Raw genomic sequence first — 15,031 nt, 5'->3', positions numbered from 1 at the left:
GCGAATATTGATTTTGAAGCTCCATAGAGGGATTTCTCATCCAAGACCATATTGAGAGGATTAGAACTCCCTAGACTCACTCATACCTTATCGAGGAATGTACTCAATCTAACATTTCGAACAAGGTAACACTATCCAGACCATCAATGTAATCAAAGCTACTTTAAGATTCATAATTTAGTGTGTTCCATTTTTAAAACACATTTTCTGGGACATTTACTAAAAAAAACCCCAGAACATTGACCCCGACAAAAACCCTTTACAAAATACAAAATCAACAACAGTTCAGTGAACTTTAAGATTTGTTGAGATGTAAAGTTTTATTATTAATTGCGCTTTTCCTAAAATTTAATTCGTGTAGGCGTAGTGAAACTTGAAATAATATTTGGACATATTTCGCAAAATTGGAAATGCTTTTAGGAATACTAACGCGATAAAGATATTTATAATGACTTGTGTAAATTTGTTTAGATAGGCGGATGCGTACAATAAAGTAGCCGGTGGTAAACGGTTAGTAAATCATACGAACATAGCAATGTGAATACATCATACACCAGTGATTACACAAAGTGATAAAGTAATCATATAAAGTAAAAAAAAAAACAAATTCTGTGAGGCTAATATTAATTAACCTGTGTTATTCCTTCATGTCGTCCATGAACACGTAACAGGTATGTGTTTATTTAGGATCATTGGTACATGCCCCAAGATTGTTCTCAGCATTCGTTAAGACCGGAATAATCAATTAGGCCACGAATTATATTAATTGCTCAAACTAAGTATAATTAATATGATACCGACGAATTCTTGCTCAGTTTCAGCTTTACCGGCAGTTAAGAGACATCGTTATGCTCTTAACAATATCAGTACAATGTCTTAATGATGCAGCATTTCATAGTCAACTTAATTGTTTAATGAAATATGTCAATAAAGCCGAGAAATAGCAATTTACACGTTCCAATAGCTTTGGTCGCAAAAAACCGTATCTCATTTGTGACTAAGATAAACCGGTCCGTATTGGACCAATATAAAATATTACACCCGATTTTCGGACCAGATGTGCAAATGCCCGTGACAACAAAAAATAAGGACAGTTCCTGTAATAATCAAGTGTGGACATTTCCGATAGAAACCGGTCAACTGTTAAAATATGTGGCTTTGGGAATATTAGCTACATTTTGACTTTAGTGCAAATATGAGAATGAACGAAGATATTATGGATATAACCAGTCGCTTAGGCACTTCTTTAATGCCTAGAAAATTAAACAAGCTTGGACCCCTTTCCTAAATGAAACTCCTTGGTCTCTTCCAGGGACATCTGCAATTCCAAGCCGCTGTAGTTAGCTTGTAGAACTTTGTTATTACATCCAATCTCAAATCTAAACCGCAGTATTTGTTAGCTTCACGTTATATCACAATGCCACGTCACATATACTTTATTTCCATAAATAGGTGGATGACCTCAGGCCCCACGTGGTGTTAAGTGGTATTCTGAATATACTAAAACAAAAAGCATTTATGTTTCATTTGGTTGATGATTTCTGCTTTTTCTAAAATCGTTTTTATTTATTTATTGCTTAGGTGGGTGGATGATCTCATAGCCCACCTGGTGTTAAGTGGTTACTGGAGCCCATGGACATCTACAACGTAAATGCGCCACCCACCTTGAGATATAAGTTCTAAGATCTCAGTATAGCTACGACGGCTGCTCCACCCTTCAAACCGAAACGCATTACTGCTTCACGGCAGAAATAGGCAGGGCGGTGGTACCTACCCGCGCGGACTCACAAGAGGTCCTACCACCAGTAAAAGAACGTTTATATACTATCCGCATACTCCAAGCGTAAACATGTTTGGCATGTTTGCGCGCCGTCTGTGAGGATAATATTTCCATAACGATGACGACCATACTGAGTTTTGTCTGCAACTAACGTGGAATGCAGTTTAAAATCGAAACTTTACATTCAAAGAGGAGTGACTAAGAAAATTTCTCACGAATATGTTGATTACTTCAATATATTTATAGTATACAATAAAAGATCCATAAGTTCATTCACCATAACAATAGCCAAATCCTCAGGGACACATACGAAATTGTCACAAAACGATTCATAAAATATGATATTACGATAATGTGAAGATGAAATTGCGAGCATCAGCTTTACGAGCCGTATATCATTAAATACATCGTCTAACTTCAGTAATTAATTATACAATCAAAGATCACAATCAAGTGGACGCGCTGTCAGAGACAGTAAAAATATATTATATTCAATGTGCATCGTGGAAACGGCAACTACCGAATCAATTTATTACTTCGCAACTTCTGACCTGATGTTTACGATATAACTTGGAAAAGTTCAATGACATTTGCCATGAGTTTTTAAACATTCAGATAAAAAAACTAAAATTTCCTTCATTAACGAATTTTTAAAAGACTAATAAGTTAGTTATCAGTTCTATGCTAAGGCTTTAAGTCTAAAAATATTTTTTGTATTCCAATTAGGCTAACAAGCTCATGGACCACGTATATTATTTAGGTTATTTAGGTTAAAACAAATTAAACTAGAAGACTATTCAGAGAGTGATGACTCACCACATACACATTGAATATCTTTTTAGTTTATTATGACTTTTACAAGAAAAATACAATATAATGTCTCATCTACTGCATATATGGTCTGCATGTATAATGTTTGACAGAAGCCATATCGAAGAGAACTGTTTAAAAAAAAACCATAATGTAAGTATTTAATTTCATCCAGCTGAAAATCCTGGCTCGAGCAACGCCAAGACAATGTCCCGACGGAAATAAATAGAATGAAACTGTCCGACAGCTAGACCGAGCCACTGTATTATCCTCAAGTAGTCTGGGATGAGACAAATGGTAGTTTTGCAAGCCCAGAGCCGCATCAAGGGTCGTGGGGGCGACACAATACGTACTACGAAATTAATTAACAACACGCTCGGGACCACGGCGGAAACGCCAAGCCCGAAATAAGAGACTTTTCTTAAATGAAGAAATATCTATTTTTTATCGCATCAGCGTGAACGACCCCAGGGCTCACCTTAAATGGTTACCGGAACCATGAATGCCTCTATTTATATGCCTTTATTGGACAAGTTCATGACATCTAAAACACTTTACTTAATTTTCGTAATAATACTTATTAGCTTGTAAATAATGAATTTTTTTGCTCTATATCCTACCTAAAAGTATCACATATTTAAAATTCATAAATTCGTAGTTGTTAAAACCCCGCTAATTTAACCTAAATGCCGCCCTGTAGAGGACATTTGATTAATATCGCGGTTTGTCTTATCCCTGCATGTCCTAGATTAGTTACGTTGATCCCTCGTGTAGGTACTTATTGTGGTAAGGTTGTTTTTAGGAAAGAAACAATTTGGGAATATATGGTGTTTTAGTAGCAATTTTTTAGGTATTGTAGCAATTGCTTTGATCTTTTATTCAATTCGTCATGTTTGTACTTACGCTACTTTTAATTGGACTCTTTTGAATCAGAGATTTAGGTCTAAGTGTTCGAAGGTGAACCGAAGGAGTAAAATCCAACATCCAATCTAAAATTCAATCGAATTATAGAAATAAGTTACGGGACAATTTAGGTTCTAAATTTAACAGTTTCTACCAGAGTGTCTTCCGTGTTATGGGTACTGGAAACATGCATATATGAGACAAAAATATACTCAACACTATATTAAAATGTCAAATATCTTCTATAATGATTATCGAGCATCCAATCCGTAACCTGTGGTATAAAAATTAGGTTCACTATCCATTAGCTCAACAATATGTCCTATATACACTTCTAAAGTTCATACACCTCATTAATATATATTTCAAGCATCGGAAAATCTAATTATTGATTCAGATTTCAGAACTTGTTGGAATATTTTACGAAGACGGGTTTGAACACGTCTAAAGTAGTTTTTATCAAACGGGGAAAGTTTTTCAACGCTAAGCGACCAATTATATTTTATTTTTATTTTAACCCTGGCAAAAATAATTTACAAACGTACATTACAAAAGTAATATTTATATTGACAATAAATTGGTTTATTAAAACTTTAAATATGTTACTATTATATTATTTAATGATTTTGTACAATTATTCACCGTTTACATGCTCCGTGTAGCCTCATTTTGTATTTTACTGGAAGGAAACTCATTACTGAGTTAGGGTTGTTAAAATGATAAGTTTTATCCAAGTATTTACACAAGCACTTTTAATTCGTCATAAGTTTACTACTAAACTACTACCTTGTATACTATTATAATATAATTTATGCGACTCTATATTTTTCTGTATACAATAATTAAAAAAATCCTCCCTGTTCTCAATGGAACTTGTGAGACTCAAACTTCAACAGTGATTTAAATTTTATCTAAAAGATTTGGACCGCACCATACTTTTATAGTATTAGTAATACTAATCATTTTTACAAATCAACGCCAAAATATGTGTAATTTTGATAGTTTCACCAATCTCGGAGAAGGGAATAGATGTATTTCTTTAAAACCATTTGATTCAAAAGTATAATATTATAATTAACTTTCATCTAAGAAGCAGAAAAGCTTTCAAGAATTTTAGAAAACGATAATCATTTTTTGAAAAACATTTTGCAAGCAATTTCTTCCGTGCGAGTTTCAAAAATTCTCGTTCGACGCTTTCTTTTGTTAGATACATTTGAGAAACGTTTGGGACGTTAAGTTGAATGGTTGATTTTATATTTTTATTGCCATTTGGTCTAGACGTCAATGGTCAAGCTGTCACCAATGGCATTTCAGTCGTCTCTTAACTAAATGGATACTAACTACCCTGCGGGATGTGGCTTCGATTCCAGGTCGGAGTCGGTCATTTATGAAAGATATTTTCTTTTCCAGGAGACCTTTTTCTTGTTTTGAGACTACTTGCTGAACCATTTTAATTTCTTTATTGTTTTTCCCTTACCTTATAGGAGGAACAAAATAGTCATACTCCAAATGGACAAAAACTCTGATACGGACCAGAAATTAAACCCGGAAATCGTTCTAGGAGCTAGGTGTACTGACAACTAGACGGAAACAGAAAAATGCAGTGGCTCGAGATATACACGTTTCTAATGGCACATGATATGATTGTTAGAAGAGCACAATCATCATAATCCTAGGACTTTAGTTTGTGGTTCATACAGACACCGCTACCCTACAGTCTTCTGCCGAGAAGCAAATAGCAAGCAGTTGTTAGCAAAATCTAGCAAGATCACAAAAATACATGCATTCCGATTTGAATAGTCTTATCTTATCTGAATCTTTAGTGGCTAAGTTAACTTTAGTGGCTTTAGTTAACATTTTCATTTGCTCTCTACTGTTCTTCTCCAAATAACTCTCGGATGATTTTTGTAACATGATCAAGAAATAAGAGTTTATAAACTTGCTTGAGCTTATATATCTTGTCCTTGTTTATTCTTGTACTTGCTAGAACGTCACACACATATCGTTTCGGTTGTTAGTATAACGCACTTAAAACTTCAAACTATCGTCGCAAGGTTGTAGTGTTTATGGGTCCAGTGTCCATTTTACACCAGATGAATCAAAATCTCCTCTAATGAAAGACAATTAACAAGAACTCGTATTGTAAATAATAACAATGAAACTGATTACCATGCAAAAGACAGACAAGGGTCTCCCTGAGTGCAGGCGTCTTAATATTCAACGTCTAATTGTTTTAAACGGAAACTTGAGTTTTCATATAAAAAAAATGTGTAATTAATTATTGAAATATTCATTTGGTGGTGGTAATTAATTGGTGTCAGTATAGCAAAATAATCGTCTGTCGATACGATAGATGGGAAGACGTCATACCAATTTCAGAGATGTGTGTGTGTCCACAGATTTTAGCAGTCGTCAAATAGAATAGCCTTTTTGATTATTTTACTTTTATTTTAATATGGGGACGAATTTAATACCCATCTCATATGAAGTGGTCAATGTAGTCCAAAAAAATCTCAGCGTTATTAGCGTTACGAAAATTTATTTGTATAATTGCTGTTCACAGGTCACTCACGTCACAGGCTGACAGGTTGTTCTGAGTCTTCACGGGTAAGTTGACCTTCTGCTTATTTAGATTGTAAAGCAATAATACGTTCGGATTCAAAAAGTAGTGAAATGGTGGTAGGACCTCTTGTGAGTCCGCACGGATAGGTAGGTACCATCACCCTGCCTATTTCTGCCGTAAAGCAATAATGCGTTTTGGTTTGAAGGTTGGGGCCGCCATTGTAACTATACTGAAGCCTTAAAACTCATATCTCAAGGTGGTGGCGGCATTTACGTTGTAGATCTCTATGGGCTCCGGTAACCACTTAACATCGGATGGGCGTAAGCTCATCCATGCACCTAAGCAATGAAAAACAAAAAAATATGATGAGGGAATAACCTCGTGGTGCCTCCAGTACTCACTTAAAAACCGCAAGGTCGTAATTTCACTAAAGTATTTTTTTGTATTTAACAACCTACCTTGAGGCATGAGGTCGTAGCCTCGATTTCATCATACATAGAACGCCTGTCTGTAATTGTTCCACCGATATTATAGTTTTAGACAGCTACCTACGTTATTACACCCACTCATTGCAGACAATGTAATCTTTATCTCCGAGGTCGAGTGAGCCCCCGCTGTGACATTGGACACCGCTGGCAGCCCTACACCCACGGCGCTACTATTTTGGTTTATACCCCGATATGTACGTGAAAATGCTACGTGTATACATGCTGGAGATAGATATATAATTCTTCATTATTGCCCACACTGATCTACTCGTAATGTCTCTAATGTAGATAACCTTTAAACGATATATGAAGAACGCACTATAACCGCGAATTGTATGATATTTACAAGGATCCTAATATCATACGAACTATAAAAAATTGACGCCTACGATGGGCAGGACATGTAATTCGAATGAAAGAGACCAGAATGCCAAGACAACTGCTCTATGGCAAACCAGAGGGCCCCAGAAGTCGCGATAGTCCCAAACTCCGATTGTTATATGGCGTAGAGCATGACCTCAAAGTTATCAGTGTTAGGAAATAGAAGGAGAAAGCCCTGAACAGAGCAGTCTGGAGAGACATACTGGACAAGGCTAAACCCTGTGCTGTAAGGCCTAAGATAATGATAAGATAACATTTAAAAATGTTAATTTCAAACAATAACCCTTTGTAAATTATAAACTACATACACTATAACACTCTCAAAACTAGGATAAGTGTAGATTACATACTCATAAAGTATTAAAAATAAAAGACACATTTGAGATTCGAGTTGAGATCGTAAAACCGCGGTCGCTACGAATACGCGACATAAAATATTATGTTATTTACTTATATTAAGATGGACGATACAGTAAAATTTGTGTTATGTTTCATTGGCTATTTTAGACTGATTCAGTAAATATTTTAGGTAATTTTATTCAACTTGCTTATGTCGAGAAAGAAAGAAGTATGTAGTTCTGTATTACAGTGTATATGTGTGTGTATAATAGTTATTTACCGGTAAATGTATTTGTTACCCCATTCATCATGACAGATGGAAGTGTTGCCTCAAGACCTCTAACACCTCTCTTACAGTGTTCTCGCCGGAAATTATAAATAAAACAAGATATGAAGGAGTTTAATAGCTCAAGGTCTTACAATATAAGTTACTAGCCATACTCGCCCGCTTCGCTGGGCATTTAAAATTAACATTAATATTTATTGTCATTATTATTAGGGAGTCCAACACTCATACAAATATTAGCCTATCCATTAAGTACATGTATTTTCTACATGGATACCAAGTTTCAAGTCAATCGGATGCATGGTTCAGTAGTTATAACGAAACATCTGTAAAAACCACTGTAGTTTTATATATTAGTATAGATATTTAACTATTTTAATACCTTTGCGCCGGCCTCTTCGTAATACTACTGCTAAGGGATGACATCCTTATAATATTTTACTACTTATCTTTCACCACTCCTCTCACCACCGACTTTTTTATTTTTATTTTCTGAGTAGCGAGATAACCATCATGTCTACTTTTATTTATTGCCTTTGCACGAAACGAACATACTGTCCATATGATGGTGAGTGGAGTCCTTGGCTCATGAACGTCAGCAACGCCAGGGGCAGAACCAAGCTGCTGCCTTCTGCTGAGTAGTCTCCGTGAGCTTCGTTTGTAGAAGGACACGTTACAGCGCTTGGAGGAAACTGTCGAAGGGAGCTCATTCCAAAGCCAGATGGTACGTACCAGAAAAGATATTTAAAAAGCGTAAAAACAATGGTAAAATGAAATTAAGGGATCATCTCAAACAATGCCTCAAAGCAATTCCCATGGAACATACGATATAACACACAGAGGAAACCAAAGACCCGCCTTAGACCCAGAGGCTCCAAACGATTTATCGACAATCCAAACGGCCTTCTTCTGTTTGAAGTCAAACGGAAATAGCTACTACTAATATTTATATAACTATATATGTAATATTTTGAAATCGTCTCAGAATGTGCGCTGATAGTGACTAAACAATAAAAGCGGCGCTATGATCATTTATCAGCTTTAGGAAACGGATAGACTTAAATATTCAAGAATTGAAACAAATTTTCTAAAAGCGTCACTAGGTCGCTAGTGTACAACTGTAGAGCTGAACTGCGGCTTCTAGGAGATCCGAGTGCACTTAGGTAATGCATTCCCGTTGAGTGCTACATCAGTACCTATCAGATGGGAGCGCATTTTATTGAAGTCGTTTGTATGGATATAAAACATGTTCCCATTTTCATTACATCAACAATATTGCAATAAAGAAAAATAGAGTTATGGAATAATTTACTTTTTTTTCCGGTGCAAAGCGACAATCGTCATCATCCTCACCCTGTAGCAGTCCACTGCTTGATTAGACTTCTCCAATTACACGCCACTAAATACTATCCTCGCTTTCTCTCGTCCAGCTCCTGCCAGCCACCCTGCATAGATCGTCACTACAACGAGCATGAGGGCGTCGTGCATTACGTTTATCAATTCGCGGTCTCAATTCAAGAACACATTTACCTAACGACCGGCCATATTAGGCGGAGCACCGATAACAATTGGGTTGTACGTGTTCTTGAAAAATGACGATGGGGAGTATAAATAAAATTTCAATGTAGTTTGGACTTTAATTCACTCCCTCAATAGGGATTTTTAAGTTGTAGTGACTATAAATTCTGATAACCATTTATCATCAGGTTTTTTTAAACTAAGAAACATTCTAAATTCAAGGGTGAGGGTGAACTTGTTCCCGGTAATTTCGTGAATGGCCTCGAACACCCTGTACATGAGATCTTTGGACAAACTCGTCTAATTAAAAAAATGCATTCTGCTTAAAACGATGCTTCTCTTTTCTGATCATCTTTTTTGCCGCCTGCGATGCTCACTTCGGTGCACCTTTGGGAGTTACGTCACGCAGAATATTCTAGTTTCTAACATAAATACAGCTTCATCATCAAGTGTCGTTACATACTAGTTATAATAAAATTGTATCACTCATAATCACAAAGTTTATGTATTAGTTTTTGATTTCTACAATTTCTAACACAAGTTGATCATCTTATGGGTATGCAATTACCGTAATTACTACTATCTCAACTAAACTAAATTGTACTTCATATTTTTATGAAAACGTAAACTTTAAACCGAAGTGCTTAAGCTTTCAAAAAGCTGAGCTATTAAGTATGGATAAAGAGTAACTTTTAAACCCAAAATTCACCTTCGTTTACGTATTGTTGACTTAAAGAGTTTTGCGACTGTCTCCAAATTTTGTCAAAGATTTAAATTTCCTAAGTTTTCAGTAATAGTAAGGTTCATTACGAAATTAACTTCTGTTTCAGTCGAGTGATGTCAATGACCGATGAACTGGGATGACGGGTCGATGAATATCATGATATACATGTAACTAGATTTTCTTTACGAACGGTATGCCCATAGCTGCTGATCTTATACTTAGTAAATCATTTATTTTTTAATTATTTTATTGCTTAAATGGGTGGAAGAGCTCACAGCCCACCTGTCGTTAAGTTTACATAGATATCTACAACGTAAATGTGCCACTCACCTTGAGATATAAGTTCTAAGATCTCAGTATAGTTACAACGGCTGCCCCATCCTTCCAACCGAAACGCATTATTACTTCACGGCAGAAATAGGCAAGGCGGTGGTACCTACCAGCGCGGACTCACAATAGGTCCTACCACCAGTTATACCGTCAAATTATTGATAATACCACACGATAAATAAGAAAATAAGCGACGACTGTCTCCTTAACATTGCCAGAATAATTAACCTCATATTTTAATGATATAGATGAGTCGAGGTGACGACAAACTGGTTTTGAATCGTTCCAAATCCATTACAATGCTCTCACCACTTAAATTGGTAAGTGAGGTTAACATTACAGTTATTTATTTATGCGCATGAATACTCTGCATGACTGCGTCAATAAGCAGGAGGGTATTTAGAAACACCAACATACCGCAACTATAATGGCTGAATATAACAATAGCGTCACATTTGGATACGTACGGATATTAACAGATTTTGAGTACGCCCAGTCTACGCCAATTTTAGTATTTTTTATTTACTGCTTAGATGAGTCAACGAGCTCACGCTCACATAGTATTAAGTGGTTACCGGAGCCCATAGACATCTACCACGTAAATGCCGCCACCCACCTTGAGACATGAGTTGTAAGCTCTCACTTTTAACAGTAAAACGGTTGCGCCACCCTTCAAACCGAAACCCATTACTGCTTCGCGGCAGAAATAGACAAGGTGGTGATGCCTACCCATGCGGACTCACAAGACGTCCTACAACCAGTATATTTTTCTCATGGCTGTAAATCTAATCATACTATACGGCACACAAAACAAACTTCATTATTCGAACATTATAATAACATCGGCATGTATGCAATGAATTCAAAGAACTCATATACAAAATCCCATATGAATGGAAATCAGCACGCAACTATATTTCCATACGTGAATCAAAATATATTTAAAATTCATACAACTATGTTGTGTTATATTGAAGTAAATTTTTTAAATGTGAAATTATAAAAGTCCGACTAAAATAGCTTCAGTTAATACTAGGTACTACTGGTACTAATTTACTGGCAGGTAAATTAATTACTTGTGAGTCCGTACGAGTAGGTACTACCACCCTGCCTATTTCTGCCGTGAAGCAATAATGCGTTTCGGCTTGAAGGGCGGGTCAGCCGTTGTAACTATATTTATTTATTTTTATTTATTTATTTATGTACACACAGAAAACAAGACACAGTACAGAGTAATAGGAAAATTATGTACAAAGGCACTGCTTATTTCTTTGAGAAATCTCTTCCAGCAGACCTGCGAGAGGATAATGAGAATAATAATAAAAAGTGATAAGTGTGTGTAGAACACATAACTAAAATAACAAATACAACATGAGAATTATAGCACATACACATAGCAAATATTAAAAGTAACACAGTAACACTCGTATATGCGAAGAGTATAGAACCATGATCATTCGGTTGATGATAGATAAAATTGTTTGACCTTGTATTTAAAAACGGAAACAGACTTGCAAACTCGGATGTCAGCCGGCAACGAATTCCACAGTCTGACCGCGTGCACAGTAAAGGAGTGAGAATAGAAATTGGTTTTGTGGGAAGGGAATAACAAAACAGAACGTTGGTTGGACCTGCAGGGAGCATCAGGAGAACGAATGAAAGAGAATCGCTCACGTAAATATAAGGGAGAAGTGGGCTTATGTAGGATATTGAATAGGAGACATAATATTCGAGTATTCCTACGAAGGCGTATAGGGAGCCATTTAAGTTCTTTGCGAAAATGAGAAACATGATCGAATTTTCTGAGATTGTATATAAAACGGATACATAGATTTTGCATCCTCTCAAGCTTGTTTGAGAGCTCCTCAGAGCTCTCAAACATATCTCCTATACTGAGATCTTAGAACTCATGTCTCAAGGTGGGTAGCGGCATTTACGTCATAAATGTCTATGGGCTCCGTTAACCACTTAACACTAAGTGGACCGTGAACACGTCCATCTAAGCAATAAAATAAATAAAAATAAAGGTGAATTGTGAACTCAACCCCCATTGAGAGGAATAAAAAAATTCATACTTTATTCTCTAGAATTTGACTTTTTAGGTAGTAAGGTACTCTGAATCCACACTAGTTTTAAATAGTTTCTGCCTATTTTAACTACAAAGTGTAATTCTCTAGATCTATGTTCGTAAGACAGGGGGACCGTCTATCTATATCGTATATAGATCTACCCCAATAACAAGCTACTTCTTATTAAGACGGGCGTGATAAATTCGAAAAAACTCCATAATGGAACCTCCATTTCCGAAAGCAATTCTCCTTATAAATTGATTTCCGCCAACAGAACGACATCGCTTTTTCATAAAACGACGTCTTTAATTGACAGTTACAAGCCGAAGGATGTCGGGCTGTGTCGGGGGCCGTGCGGGACTGGGGCGGACTGTGTGAGACTGTGACGGCCTGCCAATCCATCACCTCACTAACTAACGAAGAATTGAGTCGTTTCGTTGGTCCAGTCCGGATTCTATTCGAAGTCACTATTTTTAACTTATTGAAATGTTGAATTGGATATTCAATATTTTTCCTTATTAATTGTTATCTGTATATTTAACGATGATAATCATCAATTTGGCTTTTTGATTTTAAGCGATTACTGGAGCTTATAGACAGCCTGAATGCGACAGCTAAACGAATTAAATCGGACCTCCTTTATCTAAACGTCAATTTAAATCAAAATGTTACACAGCCTACTAAACCAAGCTAAACTTTTCTTCCATTTTACGGGTATCGAAAAGATAATACAAGAATAAGAACAACTAATCCCGACGTGGAATCGAAGCCGAACCCTGTACTACAGAAATCAGTCACTCACCACTCAACCATGTCATGAAGGCGGAAAAATCAATCAACAATTTTTACTGATTCACTCTTATCTACAAGACATTAAATCGTAGAAAAGCTTCAGAAACCAATAACAGATTACTTTTTTAATAGAGCTTAATCATATTTTATGGACTCTCAACACGTAAAGCTGTAGTTAACCTAATAACAATGATTCTTACGGACGTTTACCAATTTTATGACCAAAGTATACTTTTATCAATAAAAATTGATGTAAGAGTGCATACAGACCCAAATGGGCTGGTACCGCAATCCTAACTGTTTCTTTTACAGAAATATATAATACTGACAATTTTAGAGGCAAGATATTCGAGAAAGTCAGCTATAAGCTAGATTGACGATAAGATAACCACTTTGACGATTTAAAAACAAAACACTATACAAATTATTTGACAAATGCCTGAATCTTGCTAACGATATCTTCAAGGTGTGTTTGCATATAATAATATGCAAGTTCCGAACAATAATATCGTCAGTCCAACGAGCAATTTCTCCCGCTCGGTGGAAGATCTTCTGTTTGTCGTATACTCCCAATCAAGTACTAAGAAAAATAAAATAAAAGAGCCTACTAGTTAGAAGCAAAGGGTCAAAAGCTACAGATTTTAAAATATTTTTTGCATTTTTAATATATAGCTACATAACTAATATACATATGTATATGCAAACCAACAACTACGCAAAGAAAATAATGAATATTCTTACACAGAGAGAAAAATAAATTATAATAGGCAAATTTTTATATGCAAAAAATTGAAATGTTTTAATATTTTATACCTAGCTCAACGAGAACAAAACAACATTGTAAACTTATTTCGTAATAAGGTTAATAAAATAAAAAATAAAATGAACTACATTGAAATATAAAAAACCATTCGGTGGGCAAGCAAACCGTAGGCAGCGGCTTGGTTCTGCCCCTGGCATTGCTGAAGTCCATGGGCGACGATAACCACTCACGATTAAGTGGGCCGTATGCTCGTCGGCCTTCAAGGGCCAAGAAAAATAAAAAAAAACATTGTACGAATTCACTAACCAAATAAATTTCTAAAATTTTCAAACGTATCGATTTCAAAATACATCCTTGTCAAGCACAATTTAATATGGCAAATTAAAAGCAATTCAAACCAATACTCACGGACAAATATGTTTGACATGAGCGTCGCGGGCAGACAGAACACGATGACCAGGATATCAGCAAACGCCAAGTTCACGATGAAAAAATTGGTGACAGTTCTCATACGCGGCGACCGATACACCACAGCAATCACGAAGCAGTTCCCGACCAGCCCCACGAGAAACACCAGCAGATACGCCGCGCAATACACCGCGGTCATCGCCCCACTGTGACGGTACATGAACTCATCGCCACCGAAATCAGATCTATTTAATGTCCCGTTCATCCGCGATGGATAGTGCCTCTCCTCCAAGTCCATGTGAGAGGACAGCGGCTCCATATCAGGCAGCACACTGTTCTCCACAAAGCGCGTATTGAATGCGTCTATAATGGAATTCGACAGCATATCTGCGACATGGTTCTTGTGACTCTCTCGCAAATGAGAGTGGTTGTGACGAGTGTGGTGGCGCTCGTTATTGGGATTCTGTGTCGAGAAATTTAAGAAATCATCTGTGTAATAGTCTACCGGGAGCCTTAACGGAGCCATTTTCATACAAACACCTCACGTGACACATGAAAAGTTAGATTAAAAACGGACGAAACGTAATCATTTAAGTTCAAAGTTCCGAGTGGCTATTGCGGGTGCTCGTAGCGGGTCTACGTGCGCACTACGCGGCGATCGTACGCCGTCTGGCTCGTAGTGCCGCTACGGCGTAGGCCTGCCGTCTCGACGCATGTGCATTTTGAACGAGATGCCCAAAATTACTCGTGCATTTCCGGGCACTTTTATGCTCTACAGAATAAAGTTTCGAATTGCTGAAATAATTTTAGCTGAACATTGACGAACGAAACTCTAAGGTCACCGAATGCAATTCGACCGATAAAGCTTGACAGCCAA

The 15,031-nt window shown here is 36.6% G+C and overlaps 1 protein-coding gene across 1 annotated transcript in view; it reads right to left on the bottom strand.

The window, feature by feature from the left end:
• BomSIFR (neuropeptide FF receptor 2-like) overlaps nt 1-14,686 on the bottom strand; it is a 110,114-nt gene extending 95,428 nt beyond the window's left edge. Inside the window, 1 exon segment of the mRNA NM_001279451.1 lies at nt 14,155-14,686. Coding sequence (NP_001266380.1) covers nt 14,155-14,686 — 532 coding nt within the window.
• Nucleotides 14,687-15,031: the final 345 nt, after the last annotated feature.

The sequence above is a fragment of the Bombyx mori genome, chromosome 6 (genome assembly GCF_030269925.1).
Source record: "Bombyx mori chromosome 6, ASM3026992v2".
NCBI classification, from domain to species: domain Eukaryota; kingdom Metazoa; phylum Arthropoda; class Insecta; order Lepidoptera; family Bombycidae; genus Bombyx; species Bombyx mori.
The sequence above is the reverse complement of the archived record's forward strand: the minus strand, read 5'-3'. Positions and strand labels throughout refer to the sequence as shown.